The 19,311-nt window shown below is 42.5% G+C and overlaps 1 protein-coding gene across 1 annotated transcript in view; it reads left to right on the top strand.

Annotated features, from left to right (window-relative positions):
- The window catches only part of LOC149470805 (prolyl endopeptidase FAP-like), a 166,851-nt gene extending 148,159 nt beyond the window's left edge, over positions 1 to 18,692 (top strand). Inside the window, exon 26 of the mRNA XM_089660049.1 lies at positions 13,820 to 18,692. Coding sequence (XP_089516175.1) covers positions 13,820 to 13,918 — 99 coding nt within the window. The 3' untranslated portion in view covers positions 13,919 to 18,692. The remainder of the gene's footprint in view (positions 1 to 13,819) is intronic.
- The last annotated feature ends 619 nt before the right edge of the window (positions 18,693 to 19,311 follow it).

Below are 19,311 nucleotides of genomic sequence, written 5' to 3'. Positions count from 1 at the left end.
TCAGTGATGTAGTTCGGGGCAGTATGGTGGACAGCTTTGTACGTCAGCGTTAGGATTTTGAATTTGATCCGTTGCACAATCGGAAGCCAGTGGAGGGATTGGCAGAGGGGGGTGGCGGAAACGGAGCGGTTGGAAAGGTGAATGAGTCTGGCAGCCGTATTCAGGATGGACTGAAGCAGGGATAGCCAGCGGCGAGGCAGGCCAGTGAGGAGGGAGTTGCAGTAGTCGAGTCGTGATATGATGAGGGAGTGGATGAGCTGTTTAGTGGTTTCTGGAGTTAGGAACGTGCGGATTTTGGCGATGTTGCGGAGGTGGAGTCTGCACGAGTTTGTTAAAGAGTGGACTTGGGGCTGGAAGGATAGGTTGGAGTCCAAAATGACACCAAGTACTCTGGCCTGCAGGGCGGGTTTGATGGTGGCGTTGTTGGACATGATGGAGAAGTCAATGGGGGGTGGTGTCCAGGCTGGAGGGAAGACAAGAAACTCGGTTTTGGAGAGGTTCAGTTTAAGGAAGTGGAGCGACATCCAGTCTGATATGTCGCTCAACAGGTGTGTGATTCGGGCGGAGACCGAGGGGGTGAGGTGGGGGGTTGAGAGATAGATTTGTGTGTCGTCGGCATAGAGGTGGTAGTTGAAGCCGTGAGAGTGTATGAGTTGGCCAAGGGAGGAGGTGTAGATGGAGAAGAGAAGGGGCCCAAGGACAGAGCCTTGAGGGACCCCAACAGAGAGGGGGAGTGAGAGGGAGGTGGTGGCATTATAGGTAACGCTGAAAGAGCGTTGTGACAGGTAGGATGAGAGCCAGGAGAGAGCAGAATCTCTGAGGCCAAGGGAGTGTAGTTTTTTGAGGAGGAGGGGGTGGTCGACTGTGTCAAAGGCCGCAGAGAGGTCAAGGAGTAGGAGCACTGAATAGTGGCCATTAGCTTTGGCGGTTAGCAGGTCGTTGGAGAGTTTGAGTAAGGCAGTTTCGGTGGAGTGTAGGGGACGGAAGCCAGACTGCAGGGGATCGAGGAGGTGGTTGTCGTTGAGGTGAGAGTATAGGCGGGTGTAGACTAGGCGCTCGAGGAGTTTAGATGTAAATGGGAGCAGGGAGATGGGTCTGAGGTTGTTCGGGTCATTGGGGTCCAGGGAGGGCTTTTTAAGTATGGGGGTGATGTGGGCATGTTTCAGAGAGGAAGGGAAAGTGCCGGAGGACAGGGAGAGATTGAAGATGTGGGTGAGGGAGCGTAGGATGGAGGGGGAGGGAGGTCGTAGGAGTTGTGAGGGGATAGGGTCGAGGGGGCAGGTGGTGAGGCGGGCATCAGAGAGGATCTTGGAGACTTCTTCGATGGTAGTAAGGTCAAAGGTGCAGAGTGTTGGGGGAGCTTCAGTATGAGGAATGTAGGGTGGGGTGGGAGAGGAGGTCAGAGCAGTGGTGGGGCTGTGGGAGAGGGGTGTAGAGGGGGTAGCTGAGTGAGGGGGAAGGGGGTTAGAGGGAGTTTGAGCAGCGACAAAGTCCCTGTGGGTTATGTCGAGGGGGAGGGGGGATGAGGGGGTAGCTGTGTGAGAGGGGACGGGTTGAGAAGGCGTGTGAGTTGCGGCAATGTCCTTGCGAATTGTGTCAATCTTGTTTTTGAAGTGATTGGCAATCTCAAGGGCAGTGAGTGAGGTGCTGGGTGGAGGGGGGGTTGGCGAGAGTAGAGAGTTGAAGGTGGAGAAGAGTCGGCGAGGATTGGAGGAGAGGGCCTTGATGAGGGTCAGGAAGTAGGCTTGTTTGGCAGTATGGAGGGAGGAGGTGTAGGTGTGGAAGGCAGATTTGTATCGGGTGAAGGCTTGTTGGGATTTGGTTTTTCGCCATAGTCGCTCCAGGGCACGACTGTGTCGTTTGAGGGTTTTGGTGTGATCAGTCTGCCAGGGCTGGAGCGGTCGGGGTCTGATGTTGCGTGTGTTTAAAGGCGCTAGTGAGTCAAGGGCTGTTGACAGCGCATTGTTGTAGGCGGTCATAGCCAAGTCGGGGCAGGACAGGGGGAGGATGCGGTCATGGAGTTGATCAGCTGCGGAGTGGAGGGAGGCAGGGTTAAGGTTGCGGAGGTTACGGCTGGTAGAAGTGTGACATTTGGAGGGGTAGGCGTTGGAGGATGAGGAGATAGAGAAGGTAATCAGGTTGTGGTCAGAGAGAGGGAAGGGGGTGTTAGTGAGGTTGTGGGGAGCGCAGCGGTTGGAGAAGACAAGATCAAGGATATTACCGTCGGAGTGGGTGGTGGATTGTATGCACTGTGCAAGTGCAAAGGAGGAGGTTAAGTGGAAGAGACGGGCTGTGTCCATGTTGTCGAGGTTGACAGGGATGTTGAAATCCCCAAGGATGATAGTGGGTAGCTCAGAGGAGAGGAAGAAGGGTAGCCAGGAGGAGAAGTCTTCCAGGAAGCGGGGTATGGATCCAGGAGGCCGGTATATCACAGCAATCTTCAGGGGGGTTGGGGAGAATAGTCGGACGCAGTGGGCCTCGAAGGAGGAGAAGGATAGGGAGGGGGGGTTTGGGAGGACTCGGAAGGTGCTCAGCGGTGACAGGAGCAGGCCAACCCCACCACCTTTACGACCGTTGATGATACTATGCTATAGGATCGCTTTAAAAAGACACTGTCACCTTGCCCATTCAGGGGAAAAATTGTGTATTTCTAAAGTGCCCCCACCCTTAAACTGTTTATGTTGCAGCATTTCCCTGTCACTTCTGTCTCCACTACAGTCTATGCTTCTGAGAATGGGGTAGGTTGTGACTTCCTCCCTGTGACAGTGCTCCAGTCTAGCAGCCAATTAGCAGGCCCAAGCACTGTCATATGACCAATTAACCACTTGCCTCTGGAAGATTTACCCCCCTTCATGACCAGCTGTGCTACTTTAAAGGATAAGTTCACCTTTTAGACAAAAATAATAAATGTACATTTTTTGCAGGTAAATAAATGTGCTTTTATTATTTTTGTTTATAGGAGCCTGGAAAGCACTGCACCAGCGATCAGTAGATTACTGATGCCATGCAGGTCTCCTAAAGTCCTGTCAGAATATCTGCTTGCGAACGGGATGTAGGGCCAAGCAGATAATCTGACAGGAATCTTCAATGAACTACCATGTCTCTCCATAGTGCCATGGTAGTTCATTGAAAACTACAAGCTGACAGCCGCTAAGGCTGTCGGGACTTGCAGTTCATTTATTCACGGAAGTCTGTGAATGAATGATGCAGCTGTGTGGACGGAGCCCCGCACGGCCATGCTGTTTTCAAATTTGGTGAATAGTACGGGGAGACTTCTCCCCGTACTATCTGTCAGAGGGAGGGGGGGGCGGCAGGCAGTGGCTGTGGCTATGGGAACATGTTAAATGTTCCACCCTAAAAACAGTGATGCTTTAAACATTTGTACAGGTTATCAGTTTAGAGTTACAAAGGAGGTTTGGTGCTAAAATTATTGCTCTCGCTATAACATTCAAGGCAATACCTCACATATGTGCTGCAAACATTGTTTATATATGCATGCGTGACCTACATATGTATTCACCTCTACGTGTGTGCATGGGGGGGGGGCTTTAAAATGATTATTTTTATTTTTACACTGTCCCTTTCATTTTTTAATCACTTCTGCTAGCAATAAAGCATGACAGGTCCTTTTTATGGAGGCATCTGGGGTCTATAACAGCCTTTTTCAACCAGGGTGTTCAGGCATCCTGAGGTGCCTTCAGGCTTCTTCAGGGGAAAATGCCTACACATTGCCCAAAAAACGAGCCAGCAGGTAAATCAAGCCTGCCTTTTAGTACACAAAGCCACAGGTCTTCATTTTTGCACTTTTACGACTTTCTAGCTGCCGGTATGGTAACAACCAATGACATCATCAGTTGATAAGGATTATGTTGAGTGAATGCACAGTATCCTTGTATGCCCCTCCCCCGCCCCTCACAATTAGTAAAGGGGTCACATTAGTCAAGTGATGGAGAGAAACTGAGGGAGAAACACTGAAATACTAGTCAGTAGTAGTGTGCAAAGGTATATTTGCTTTGGTAGAATAGATCACCTGTAACGTTGAGTGTACTATGAGTGTGCATATTGCTGCATTATATTAAACTATTACAATATTTTTTTACATTTTAGAATGGGGTGTCTCAGGATTGAGCAGAATGTTAATATGTTCCTTGAGATTGTCAATAATTTTAAAGGGTACCTTGACTGAAAAAAGTTTGAGAAACACTGGTCTATAAGACTCCAGATCTCTCCTCTATCCTTGAAAGCATGAGATAAAAAAAAGCCCATTGATCTCATGCTTTCCCCCCTCAAAAAAATTATAATTAAAAATGGAGATGTTTACATTTGTCCTAACCAAATCTCTGGTCACCTCTATCATCATTGGCCGCAACCACAGAATTGGATCCCAGACTCCCCGGTGTGCAGAAAAACAAGATAGGGCACCAGTGAGGTCATCCCCCCTCCTGCTGTTTGTAAAAGTGATCCAGAAGTTAATCAGCTGCACAGATCACTTTTCACTTTGATACTGGTGGTATGGCTGACAACTGTAGCCATAACCTCCTAGATTGTAAGCTCGAAAGAGCAGGGCCCTCAATCCCCTCATGTTTTGCATTGTATTGGTATTGTTCTGTCACATGTTCTGTCCCCCTTTGTAATGTACAGCGCTGAGCGAACTATTGGCGCTTTATAAATACTGTATAATAATAATAATAATAATAACCCCTGTATAACAGCTTGAACACAATCACGTACATGTATGTGATTTGATTTGATGGCAAGTGGATAATATATATAAACAATATCAGATTATTAGATTACTTGTTCTTATTTATAATAGTAGAAACCAATGTATAACTGAAAACATTGGCACCTACGAAAAAAAAAAAAATTTTTGATTGGTCTGACTCTTAAAATCACGCAGAAAGAAATTACTTTAATTCATTGGACCTGGAACTCCACCTGCAGAAAAAAGTAACTAGAAATGTATTATATTTCAGTAAATTTGTACCATATGTTTGATGTGGTAAAGATCTCCTACTACAAGACTTCCCTTTCTAAAGCACATAAATCCACACACCATAATCACACTCTCACTGGGATGTCCTTTTGCAAGTCATGAAAACATAACCAGATTCACGTTCAGCATCTTTGAAATGTGATCTTTTTTACTTTATTGGTTCAACTTTTGAAGCTTGTAGAATAAAAAAAGATGCATTACCTTTACTGATACTATACTGTACACGCGAATAGAACTGTAACTTAAGTATTTTTAAACAGATTGCATGGAATTTTCAAGTTTTCTTTTTTTAGATATAAATATAAATAAGATTAGCAAACACTGTAACTTTATCGGTGTGCTACAACATTGTCTACAAGATCGTGAAATACTTGACTAGCACTTTAGAAAAGAAACAACAGAATAAAAGAAATGGCTGCATATAGATACAAGATTTTTTTTAGGATTAACAAGATTTCAAGAAAGCAAACAGTAATATAGATAAGTGCTTCTTATTATCCTAGCATTGTTTTATGCACTTAGTTAAAAGTAAATTTAGCATATAATGACCAGTTGGATAAGAACAAGAGTCAGGCACTCAGGCACTTACAGGCATATACAAATCCAGGGGCTTACTCAGCCTACCAATCTCCACCAATAATTAAGCTATCACTATTGGGTGAGCTGATCCTTTAACATGGTAAAACATGTTTATAAACAGATTGGGGTTGATTTACTAAAACTGGAGAGTGCAAAATCTGGTGCTGCTCTGAACAGAAACCAATCAACTTCCATTTTTTTTGTCAAAGTTTAATTGAACAAGCTGAAGTTAGATGCTAATTGGCTACCATGCACAGCTGCACCAGATTTCTCACTCTCCAGTTTGAGTAAATCAACCCCATTGTTTTACTGTTCTTATCTGTAGTAAATCAGCTCCTAAAGTTTTTCAAATTAGGTGGATAGTAGTGGGCAGGGCCAGCGTTACCACTAGGCAAACAAGGCAGCCGCCTAGGGTGCACTGTCACCTAGGGTGCAGCCAAGGCCGCCGGCTACACCCCCCGCAGATTTCAAAAGAGAAATGACAGAAGAGAGCCAGGAGGTGCGGGCTGTGTTTTGCTCTCTTGTAAGTGGAGCGATCCTCCATAAAGCAGATGAAACAGGATCGCTCTTACATTAGTATGGTCAGTGTTTGATTCATACCCTGGATCCCTGCTGCTGAAAGATGAGCGGTCAATGGAGGAGATAGGGGGTGAGGTAATCAAACTCTGTACAGCCTGATCCAAGAGCAATCCTGTGTCATCTGCTGTATGGAGGATCACTCCACTGACAGGAGTGAGAGCACAGCACAACCTGCACTCCTACCTGGTTTCCCACCAGTAAGTTTGGGGGGAGGTAGCTTACAGGCTGGGGGAACTGTACACAATGAAAGGAGGGGGAGGGGTAACAATCATTTGTGCTGAGATGAGAGGTTTGTGCAGGAGGGTGGATAGGAGCTATTTGGGGGAATTTGTGCTAAAAGGAGGGGGGGGATTTGGGTAAGGTGGGGGAATTGAATCAAGAGGATTGGTGCTGGGAGAGGAGTTTGAGGGGATTTGTGCTAGGAGGGGGGATTCGGTGGAATTTGTGCTAGGAGAGGGGATGGGGCTGTGCTAGGAGGAAGGATGGGGGGGATGTTGTGCTAGGAGGGGGGAATGGGGGGTTGTGCTAGGAGGGGGATTTGGGTGGGGCGGAAGGATTTGTGCTGGGAAAGGTAATTTGGAGGGCATTGTCACAAGAAGAGAGATTTAGGGAAATTTGTGCTAGGATGAGGGATTTGGGGGGATTTATGTGAGGGTGGAAATATTGAGAGGAAAAGGGGAAAGAGGATGTGTGCTAGGAGAGGTAAAGTAGAACTACAGGTAAAGGTTTTTTATTTGGGGGGGGGTTCAAGTAGCTGGTCTTGTCTAGGGCGCAAAGTTTTCTGCTTTGCAATGATACACAATCATGGTACATTACTGCCCCTTTCACAATGCAAGTCTATGAATCATCTAACTCATTGAAAACATGCACCTCCTGAAATGTCATCTCAACTGTTGTTAAATTATATGGAAAACCAAAACTCTTTTTCACCTTAGATGTAATAGGATGTGATTAAAATCATGTTAGGTGGCGTTGCCATCTGCATCCCATTGTGGAGATTTCCCTTCAGGTCCTTCCCTGTAGACACAATAAGACATAAAAGGAAATTTCTCCGAAGTGAAGGAAATGGCCTCTTAGACTGTTTTCAGCAGAACCATTGGAAGATGTACCTTCTGTTTATGTTCTGGTAACAACTTATTTTTAGATTTTCCCTAACAGTGGTCACTAAGCCGAAAAAGAGAAAATAAATCTCCTATTTGTGGACATAGACTGAAAGAGAAAGAGAGAGTGAGAAAAAATGTCCCCAATGGGGACACCAAAAATAAAATTTTGTCAGGGGTTCCACTCCTTTTTCATTCTGTCCAACATTTAAGCAAAAAAAAATGTTGACTGGTGTTGGGATTTAGACAAAGATCTAGAATGTCCTTTCAAACCTTCATTGCAGTAGGTGGTGGAAGCTTAAAGGCAAAAGAAAAGAAGAACCTTGCTAAGCTTATCACTGTCTGCCTGATCATGTAACCACTGTAATTGGTTGTTGTAAGTGTTCACATGATTGGGAGTTGGTCCTGCTGGCTCCCAATCATCACTAGAGACTGGGATCTTTCTTTGACAGTTTGGTCTCTGTGCTGGTAGCACACAATGAGTGTGCTCTCAGCACAGGATCCACTGCCAACCATGGACACATATGTGCAGCATGTGGGTGGTAAAGCTCACCTTCTTCACTGCCACACATATGCATTACATGGGTGGCAAGAGGCTAAAAGGAAGCTAAATAACAAACTGGCATTCAAATATTACCTTTCTATTTTCCCCACAGCCCTTCATGACTTTTATCACAAATCTCTGTTACCGTGGTAAAAAACAAATTAATAAAAAGCATAAAAGTGCATACTCACAAACCAAAGGAGATATAAAACAGAGACAAAGAGCCAGTGATAACAATCCCAGATAACGGGGGACCCTAGATATAGTTAGCTGATGTGTTTTGGGAGATGCACTCCGTTCTTCAGAGCTCTGATGCGTTTCGTAAGGCACACTCCCTTCTTCCGAGCTCTGAAGAAGGGAGTGGGTCTCCCAAAATGCGTAAGTGACTACATCTAGAGTCCCCCGTTATCTGGGACTGTGTTACCACTGGCTCTTTGTCTCTGTTTTATATCTCCTTTAGTTTGTGAGTATGCCCTTTTATGCTTTTTATTAAATTCATTTTATACCACGGTAATGCACGAAATGCTTTCCTTTATCAGTACCAAGATTTCCCGATCTTACAAGGGCTGCACCTCAGAGAATGACAGTAACAGTACCCCCAGTTAGCATGAAGATTTGAGCACTGGTTTTGTTTATCTTGACAAAATGTAAATACCCTTTGCAGTGTTTTGTTACATCATATGATCATGTGACCACAAAGCCCCGAGTCTTCCTCTCTTCTGGCACTGCTGCAGCTTGTAGTAACAGACTCTTCTTCACCTCAACAATGGATATAACAGTGAATGGCAGTGGGTGACATCATTCCTCTATTTAATTTATCCCCATTGTTGATCCCCCGCATTACAGAGAGGAGCCAAAGCTTTGCGGTCATGTAATAATATGTAAAACCTACTAAAAAAAGGTATTTATTTCCCCCCCTCCCTGCCTCCTACTGTGGCTCTTATTTTAACAAATCTTTTCTCCCTCTAATCGATACTCTCTCCAATTCCCCCCTCTCTGTTTTCCCTTCCTTTTTTAACTTGTTTTAATTCACTTTTGGTAGTCACCAATATATGGAATTTTTACTGATACGAAGTTGATGCTATAGAACGGTGTTATAAACGATAAAAAGTGTAACTCCTGTGGTAGCAGTAACAAGCCCCAATAATAATGTACAATAAACCTTGCATGGTGCATTTCTGATGTGGATACACAATTAAAAAACTAACAAAACCAATCAAAAACACTAAAATGATAGTACAATTATTAAGATGAAATAGGTGCTCATACAAATGCCTAATACCAATAATGTATTGAAAAATAATACAGTATATATACATATACAGTCAGGTCCATAAATATTGGGACATAGACACAATTCTAACATTTTTGGCTCTATACACTACCACAATGGATTTGAAATGAAACGAACAAGATGTGCTTTAACTGCAGACTGTCAGCTTTAATTTGAGGGTTTTTACATCCAAATCAGGTGAACGGTGTAGGAATTACAACAGTTTGCATATGTTCCTCCCACTTGTTAAGGGACCAAAAGTAATGGGACAGAATAATAATTATAAATCAAACTTTCACTTTTTAATACTTGGTTGCAAATCCTTTGTAGTCAATTACAGCCCGAAGTCTGGAACGCATAGACATCACCAGATGCTGGGTTTCATCCCTGGTGATGCTCTGCCAGGCCTCTACTGCAACTGTCTTCAGTTCCTGCTTGTTCTTGGGGCATTTTCCCTTCAGTTTTGTCTTCAGCAAGTGAAATGCATGCTCAATCGGATTCAGGTCAGGTGATTGACTTGGCCATTGCATAACATTCCACTTCTTTCCCTTAAAAAACTCTTTGGTAGCTTTTGCAGTATGCTTTGGGCCATTGTCCATCTGCACTGTGAAGCGGCGTCCAATGAGTTCTGAAGCATTTGGCTGAATATGAGCAGATAATATTCCCGAAACACTTCAGAATTCATCCTGCTGCTTTTGTCAGCAGTCACATCATCAATAAATACAAGAGAAGCAGTTCCATTGGCAGCCATACATGCCCATGCCATGACACTACCACCACCATGCTTCACTGATGAGGTGGTATGCTTAGGATCATGAGCAGTTCCTTTCCTTCTCCATACTCTTCTCTTCCCATCACTCTGGTACAAGTTGATCTTGGTCTCATCTGTCCATAGGATGTTGTTCCAGAACTGTGAAGGCTTTTTTAGATGTCGTTTGGCAAACTCTAATCTGGCCTTCCTGTTTTTGAGGGTCACCAATGGTTTACATCTTGTGGTGAACCCTCTGTATTCACTCTGGTGAAGTCTTCTCTTGATTATTGACTTTGACACAAATACACCTACCTCCTGGAGAGTGTTCTTGATCTGGCCAACTGTTGTGAAGGGTGTTTTCTTTACCAGGGAAAGAATTCTTTGGTCATCCACCACAGTTGTTTTCCGTGGTCTTCCGGGTCTTTTGGTGTTGCTGAGCTCACCGGTGCGTTCCTTCTTTTTAAGAATGTTCCAAACAGTTGTTTTGGCCACGCCTAATGTTTTTGCTATCTCTCTGATGGGTTTTTTTGTTTTTTCAGCCTAATGATGGCTTGCTTCACTGATAGTGACAGCTCTTTGGATCTCATTTTGAGAGTTGACAGCAACAGATTCCAAATGCAAATAGCACACTTGAAATGAACTCTGGACCTTTTATCTGCTCATTGTAATTGGGATAATGAGGGAATAACACACACCTGGCCATGGAACAGCTGAGAAGCCAATTGTCCCATTACTTTTGGTCCCTTAACAAGTGGGAGGCACATATGCAAACTGTTGTAATTCCTACACCGTTCACCTGATTTGGATGTAAATACCCTCAAATTAAAGCTGACAGTCTGCAGTTAAAGCACATCTTGTTCGGTTCATTTCAAATCCATTGTGGTGGTGTAAAGAGCCAAAATTGTTAGAATTGAGTCGATGTCCCAATATTTATGGACCTGACTGTATGTCTAGTGCTCAGTATAAATGAGTACATCCCAACAGATTTGTCAGAAAACCTTTACTTTCCTTTCAGAATCAACATTTTCTATGGAACACTATACTTTAAAATACTCCCACGAATGTGGGCCATTGATTGCAAACAAGATTTGAAAAATTTGCACACAAAAAAGTATTTTTCCTAACAATTTCATTCAACACCATGTCGCAAAAATGAATACACCCCAATGAAAGTCTTAGGAAAAATCCCAATTAACAAGAATTCAACTACAGGTGAGTCTAATTATTCCTTAAACAGGTTGCAGGCAGACAGTTGATTATAGAAGGGTGTTACTTAACAAAGAAAACCCCTCCCCAGTTCATGGTGTCAGCAATGGCACTACATAGAAGAGAAATGTCACAAGGCCTGAGAAAGAAAATAATTTCTTTACACAAGAAAGGTGAAGGCTACAAGATCAGCAAAGCTGTACTTATCAGTCAGAATACTGTAGCAAAAGTGATACAAAATTTAACAAAGATGGAACTGCAACCATCTCAGAGAGATGTCCAGGCCATCCACAGAAGTTACCACCTCAACAGGAGCATCTTCTGATGAGAAGGGTTGAAGAAATCACCATGCAAGTTCACTGAAGTTAGCTAAAGAAGTAGAAAGTCAAACTGGGGTGATTGTTTCCCGTGACATAATATGGGGTACACTGCAGAGGAATGGCATGCATGGGTGTTGTCCATGGAGGAAGCCTCTCCTAAGGCCCATGCACAAAAAAGCCCACCTAGAATTTGCCAGAGCCCTTGCTGAAAAAGAAGACTACTGGGACTCTGTACTCTGGAGTGACTAGACCATGATAAATGTTTTTGGAACTGATGGCTTCAAACCTGTATGGCATCACAAAGGTGAAGAGTACAAAGAAAAATGTATGGTGCCTACAGTGAAACATGGTGGTGGCAGTGTCCTTCTGTGGGGCTGCATGAGTACTGTTAATGTCAGGGACTTGTATTTCATTGATGGTATCATGAATTCACAGATGTACTGCTCTATATTGAAAAAGAAGATACTACCATCACTCCATGCCATTGGTTGTCGTGCACTTTTCCAACATGACAATGATCCAAAACACACATCTAAGGCCACTGTTGCATTTCTGAAAAAGAACAGAGTACAAGTGATTCAGTGGCCAAGTATGTCTCCTGGTCTGAACCCAATTGAACATCTATGGAGAATTCTGAAGAGACAAGTTGAGCATCACTCTCCATCCAGCATCCAGGCTCTAAAAGAGGTCATTCTTGAAGAATGGAAAAAGATAGATGATGCAATATGTCGCCAGCTTGTTCATTCCATGCCTAGAAGACTTGGTGCTGTCCTTACAAATCATGCCGTTTATACAAAATACTATATGTAGTAGTTTTTGTTGTGGGGTGTATTCATTTTTGCATCAACTAATTTGAGTAAAACTGAATATTTTGTAATCTAAGTTATATTATTAACCTTATTTTCATGTAATGAGCTAAACAAATGTTCTATAAAAGTGTTGTCAGTCTCTCAGTTTTGCCAAAATTTTGGAAATTGTTCTTGTGTTCATTGAGATATTGATTAAAATTTTACTTTTCAAAAGGGGTGTACTCATTTATGCTGAGCACTATTTATGAGGCAACTCAGCATCAGTCTTCCGTGGTACTGATTCCCCACCCTGGTAGTAAAACACACAATCTGCTCATATACATGTGCCACACATGCCACCACTGTGCCCCTAGAACTCTCACCTCAGATATAAGATAATATATCACATATATATGAAGCCACCAGGTTCTCCCAGCTCTTGGACTGGAAACACCAAAGCCTCCTGTCCACTAGGGTCTCTCTTGATGTAAACCACAATGTCTCCAGACAATAAGGGGTGTGGTCTCTTTAAACCTTCTTTGTATTCAGGCAGCAATATTTGCCTTCATCCTATTAAAAGAAGAAAATAGAAAATCCTCCCATAGTGTAATTATTTAAAATGCAGAAGCTTATTTTATTAAAATTGCACTCACAGTGAAAATACTGTAAAATCGCAATAAAAACACACAAGAATACTGGTACCCACTTACTATTGCATCACTTCTGGTCTGCATCTACCTTAGCTCTAATCTGCGCATTACGTCATGGTCAATTGTACGTGTACTATAACACAGTGTTGGTTACAACTCACAGGTTTTTTGTTTTACTGTACCTATTAAAACTTTGAGGTATAGGGGGAAATTAAGGGTCAAAATTTCAATCTGCATTAACAACTTGAGACATCTACTACATCCGATAGTATGGTTTGGTAGATGAACCTTATATTCCTGTAAGAGTCTCGAGTGGACAGACGTGACATGAATGTAATTCACGTGGTCAAGATTCTTTTAGACATGTCTAACTTGCTTGAACTGAAATTTGCTCTTGGAATGTTGTCTGTAATCCTTTGCTGCACATCATTTGATAAAAAATTAAATAAATAAACAAACCCCCCCCCCAAAAAAAAATATATGTATATATAGTATTTAAACTGCGATTTGTGATCAAAAGCATGAATGGCCATGGGGAAGAGAAAGGGAGGAATATTTAGTCTTTCTTGCTACTTTAAGTTCTTAGCACTTGAAGTATTCTAAAGTGACCAACCCTTTCCTGAAATGCATAGTTGGTATAAGAAAAAGCCTGCCAGCTGTGCTGTCTATTACTTTGCCAAGATGTGACATCTTTGGAGCAAGGGGTGTGCAATAGTGATGGTTTTAGAATATTGGTCTAAACCACTTTCTACATTGAGGTCCACTGCAGTCTACTCTGTGCTGGACAACAGACTATAATGGGGTTCGGTTTATTACGTGAATGGGAAACAAAAAAACTGTAAAGACCATGGCACAAATCTTTTAGGACTTTGACGTCTTTTTAACATCCAGATGTTTATAACCATGACCTATTACAAACATATGTCCATAAAAAGAGGACACCTCCAGGAGAACTGTAGAAATACCAGGAGAGGATGTGATAGTATACTACATGATGTTTCATATAATGCTCTTTGTCTTCTTTTATTTGCAGTGGTATACAGACAAGAACCATGCAATCTCAGGATCTGGAACAAAGCATATATATACCCATATGACTCGTTTCTTGAAAAGATGTTTTTCTCTACCTTGAAATATGTTTAATACATTTTAGTCTCTTTTATTTGTGTACATCACACATGAATGAGAAGCAATGGACTATCAAGACTGAAGTCATGTATTTAATACATTTCTCTTTAATTAATTTATAGTAATAATTACAAGCAAAAAGTGTGTTCTCCCTTTGCCCACCAGCTGATCAAAATTATTTTGAAGGTTCAGATTCACATTCTCTTGTTTGGCCCAAACCTGGATAATGAATTCCTAAGAACAGGATGTCTTCCTCCAAAACACTGGACAATTTTAAGTTTGCTTCATCTTCCCATTGACCATCCAAACCTAAGATATTGTACAGGGTAGACATAGCTTTTGAAGGAGATCCTCACTGAGGGAAATATGCTGACCTCCTTATGAAAATGCTACCTGCCTGGCTGCCTCTAACTTTAATACCGTGTGAATCGCTGACCTGAAGAACAAGCTTGCTATGAGTAAAATCAACACATCTGCATATTGAAGGCAAAGTGTGGAAGACAGCCAGGCAGCTAGCAGTTTTGAAGGAGAGGTCAGCAATGATGGCATGCATCAACTTCAGCCAGAAATAGTGTCAGAATAGTGGCACTATGTACTAATAAAATATTTCTTGACTACTGATGATTCTTTGCTTTTCAACAAGATGCTGGATACAGTCAATCAATCTGGGAATATTACAATACCATGCCAGGTAACCTTAACATATACTGTAATAAAATATCACTTTTTGGGTATTGACTGCAAAAAAATGCTAAAGAGTGAAATCTGGTTGAATGTTACCGCTCACTGTATCTCCTATTTATATCTAATAAAAATTCAATGCCACAATTATTTAGAAATGTTCATTGCTATTGTAATTAAGACTTGTTTATATTGAGTTGTACAACAGATACTTTGGATGACAATTTCTAAGGAACTGTTCAAACTGCTGTACTTTATTAAAATGTACCTTTTCATTCATTTTAAAGTTGACTCCAGCCAAAACTTGTTTTTCATTTTGAATAGAGCGTGCAAGAGTTAAAGTACATCTAAAGCCAAGAACAAAATGTAATATACAGCAGCTCGCTAGTCCTCAGATGTGGCGGCTATATTTGTTTCCTAGTTTTAAGTTATTTTTCCTTCATTTTCACCTGATGATCCTGATAGTAACACATACGTATCTGTCTTAGGTGACAATGCTCACTCACCATACTGTATTTATTCACTTGAGCTCTGTAAGGTTTTACCCCCTTGTCATGACCAGGCCATTTTTTACTATTTAGCACTGTATAAGTGTATATTGGTTCGTTTGTGTGAAAGTTTTAATGTCTACAAACTATAGTATATACTGGAATTTTATTTTTTTAAATACTTGGTGATGATCAGCGTCTTCTAGTGGGACTGTAATAGTGCAGGGGTCAACTGGACACTAACTGACGCTGGCTGGGGGTACACTAACTGACTGATTGACACTAACATCATCAATGACACTAACACAGTGATCAGTGATAATACTATGCAATGGGGTTGATTTACTAAAACTGCATTGTGCACAATATGGTCTAGTAGCTCTGCATAGAAACCAATCAGTTTCCAGGTTTTATTGTCAAAGCTTAAATGAGCAAGTTAGGAGCTGATTGGTTACCATGCACAGCTGCATCAGATTTTGCACCAATTTTCATAAATCAACACCACTGTTGTTGTACTAATGCCACTGGCAGGGAAGGGGTTAACATCTAGAGGTGATCAAAGGGTTAACTGTGAGCATAACAAGTAATACACTGACACTAAAGCTTTGTTTTTTTTTTATATTTTAAATAACAAACACATCTATACTTGCCTGCTCTGTGCAATGGATCCTTTTCTATTCGAGCACCTGCCAGCATTACTGGCTCCTCACCCCTGAGTAGTGCCCCCAGGGAAAGCTGCTTGCCCTGGGGGCACCACAGTGTGCTCGTCCCCCAGCTGCTGCTCTATGGATCCATAAGACACATAGACCGCGGCTTTGCCCCACACCCCACTCTCTTCTCATTGGAAATCTGGCTGTGATTGACAGCAGCAGAAGCCAATGGGCTCCCACTGCTGTCTCAGCCAAAGAGGAGGAAGAGTCCCCAGACAGTAGAGGCTGTCGAGAACATCCCTGGATCAGATGGGGCTCAGGTAAGGACTGGGGGAGGGCTGTGGGGGCTGTTGCACATGGAAAGTTTTTTACCTTCATGCATAGAATGCATGAAGGTAAAAAAACTTGAGACTTTAGAACCACTGCTTCCTGACCGCCCTATAGCAGATATACTGCTACAGGGTGGCACGGGTGCGCAAAATCACGTATATATATGTGATTTTGCATTTCCGGGTAGGGGGCACAGCCGCGGCTGTCAATCACGGGTCCCGGCCGGTGATTACTCGCTGGCGCCCGGTGATTGCCAAGCATCTCCGACAGGGAGTATGTCAGGGCAGGAGCCGAGGAACGGACAGGCAGGCCTAACAATGTAACGCACTGGCTGACGACAACCACCACCCACAGACCGAAGTCCCTCAAGGCGCGGAGTCTAAGTCCCAGGCTGCCCTTCACCAGGGCCCCTGATGGTGGGGATGGACTTGACGCAGCCAGGAACCAGGTCGCGGCCCCCGAGACACCTCAGCTGCGGTAATGGCCGCCGCCAATGGCGTGTAGCTGGTGGAAGAGACAAAAGAGTAGTCAGACAGGCCGGGGTCAACAACAACAGGACAAAACAGTACAGGACAGCAGACGAGAATCACAGGTCACGAGCCGGGTTCAGCAACAGAGGGTCAGATCAAAGGAGAATACAAAGAATAGTCAAGTCACAAGCCAAATCAGAATACCAGGAGAGTCACGAGAGTCAGAACAGAGTAATTGTAACAACAAGACACAAGACACAAGTGCAAAGAGCATGTGCGGGCCACAGGCTTATATGTCATCAGCCACGCCCCTCTGGGGGGTGGACCTCAGAGACCTGAAGGCATAAAAAGGATTCCCACCATGCACAGCAGAATCCAAGATGGACGCCAGCACATGGAGTAACATAACCTCAGGGAAAAGGTAGGACCTTGACAGAGTAGAACTGTATGTAAACAATACAGTTCTCCTCCCTGTCAGCTCATGCACACTGCTTTGGTTGTCCATCCAATGCAGTGTGATTACAGTGAAGCACAGACACAAGTAAAACAGCACTCAGTTAACCCTTTGATCGCCCCTCATGTTAACCACTTCATGCCCGGTGCCATTAGTACAGTGTCAGTGCTTTTTTTTTTAGTATTGATCAATGTATTGGTGTCACTGGGGATGTCAGTGACACCAAGTCAGTTACCTCTCAGTGTCAGAAGTCCCGCTATAAGACACTGATCACCACCATTACTAGTAAAAATGTTAAAAATGAAAAAATTACAGTATCTATACCTCTATTTGTAAGCGCTAAAACTTTCATGCAAACCATTTAATTTACAAGTATTGGGATTTCTTTTAGCAAAGACGTGTAGCAGTATACATTTTGGCCTAAATTTATGACAAAATTTCAATTTTTCAATTTTTTTACTGGACACGTTTAATAGCAAAAAGTATAAAAATAATTTTCTCAAATATGTCAGTCTTTTTTTTTCTAAAGAGCAAAAAAAAAACCGCACAGGCGATCAAATACCACCAAAAGAAAGCTCAATATGTGGGAAAAAAGGACATCAATTTAATTTGGGTGCAGCGTTGCATGACCGCGCAATTTTCAGTTAAAGTAATGCAGTGCTGTAACGCAAAAAATGGCCTGGTCAGGAATGGGGCTAAATCCCCAGGAGGGCAAGTGGTTAAAGTATGTAATGTGTACTGCTTTTTACTAAATATTGGTTTGTTTCTTCTCCCTGCAAAACAGATTGTTCTCTCTTTATAGCACATGCCTTGAACTTGGAAGACACTGTAAATGTATATGTACCTGATTGTGCCTGTATGAGCCGCCCATCTGCAGTAAAATGCTGGCTGGTGGTTGGCAGATGGTTAAAGCAGGACTGTCATCCAGGCCTGCTCACTCCACAATATAGCTGGGAAGGTGTTCTGTAGTCCACAGAGGTAAACCAGGCAGGGCTGATAACACTGCAGAGAGCTCAGAAAGTTGAGTTCTCTGGATTTCTGGGGGAATAAAAAGATGTTTTTTGCAGTTATTGAAACGATATAACAATCACTTTCATTTACCAGACCAAGAAGGAGAAAACACAAAAAGATCATTATTAGGGTGTGCATACATTTAAACTTTTTTTATGGATGTGTTTGTCCCCAGTTAGGAGAATCTCCCCACTTCCTATCTTTTTGAGTGATGTCAGACAGAACAGGGAATCAGGGGAAATCCTACGACTGGTACCCATGCAGCAGGCACACACATAGTCTAATAGGTAACATTTAGGAGCTCTATTAGATTTGAATTGCTATCTGTGTCCCCATAAGGGAGCTATCACCTTACTTCCTATTCAGGTGACAGGTGTCGGAACAGCAAGAGACATTTTGTCTTGGGGACACAGACAGCAGAACAATCTTCTCAAGCATAACATTTACCCGCTCTATCCAAAAGGTTGGCTAGAATTGGGCTGCACATTAGAAGGTTTTTATGCATTTTTGTGTGTATTAGGTGCACTGTCTGTATGTTTGCATGTTTTTTAACGCATGGAAAAATGTACCTAAAATACACAAAAAAATGACATGAGCCCAAATATGCAACTTGTAGAAAATTGTTATGAATAAAGTTTGGTGATACTCTGTAAATGCAATGTTATCCCTGCTGAATAAAATAATAGAAATTCAATTGTTCGGAGATTTTTGTTTTAGAATTTTAACAAAATCAAAGTCCATTCTACACTATGTCCAAGTATAGCTAGATATTTGGATGGATAGTTATATGACAGTAGTCCAAAGACTGACAGGGAAAGATACGATTAAAAATCTTCTAAAGTTTATTATGTCATAAAAGTAATGATGGTGATGATGGTGATTAATAGTGACATTTTATTTTTCTAAAATGGACTTTGCAATAACTTTATTCAAGCGGAATGTGATCTAGACATTGTTCACATATGAATTGTCTATGAATTATTGTAAAAAGCGAATTAACTTTTGGAAGGCATTGCCTTTAAGGGGACCTCCCTATCCTTAAAGCCCATTTCTGAGCAAATGTTGTGCCCCCACCTTTTTCTCCTACCCATTCACATTTTTTTTCCACAAAGACCCATCAACTTTATTATTGTATGTTGTCTGACCTCATCTATCCCTTACCACGAGAAGAGGACAGTGATCCAGCAAAGCTTTCTGTGCCCATTGCTGACCAGTCCCCTTTTTAGACTTCATCCTACTTCTGTAGTCATCTGGAGCCTAAGTGGACCCTACTGCTAGAGAGCAATAGGAATTGTCCACATCATCCAGAAAGC

The sequence above is a fragment of the Staurois parvus genome, unplaced genomic scaffold (genome assembly GCF_062004578.1).
Source record: "Staurois parvus isolate SC_StPar_1 unplaced genomic scaffold, SC_StPar_1.0 ptg000031l, whole genome shotgun sequence".
NCBI classification, from domain to species: Eukaryota; Metazoa; Chordata; class Amphibia; order Anura; family Ranidae; genus Staurois; species Staurois parvus.
This window is presented reverse-complemented; position numbering and strand designations above follow the sequence as displayed.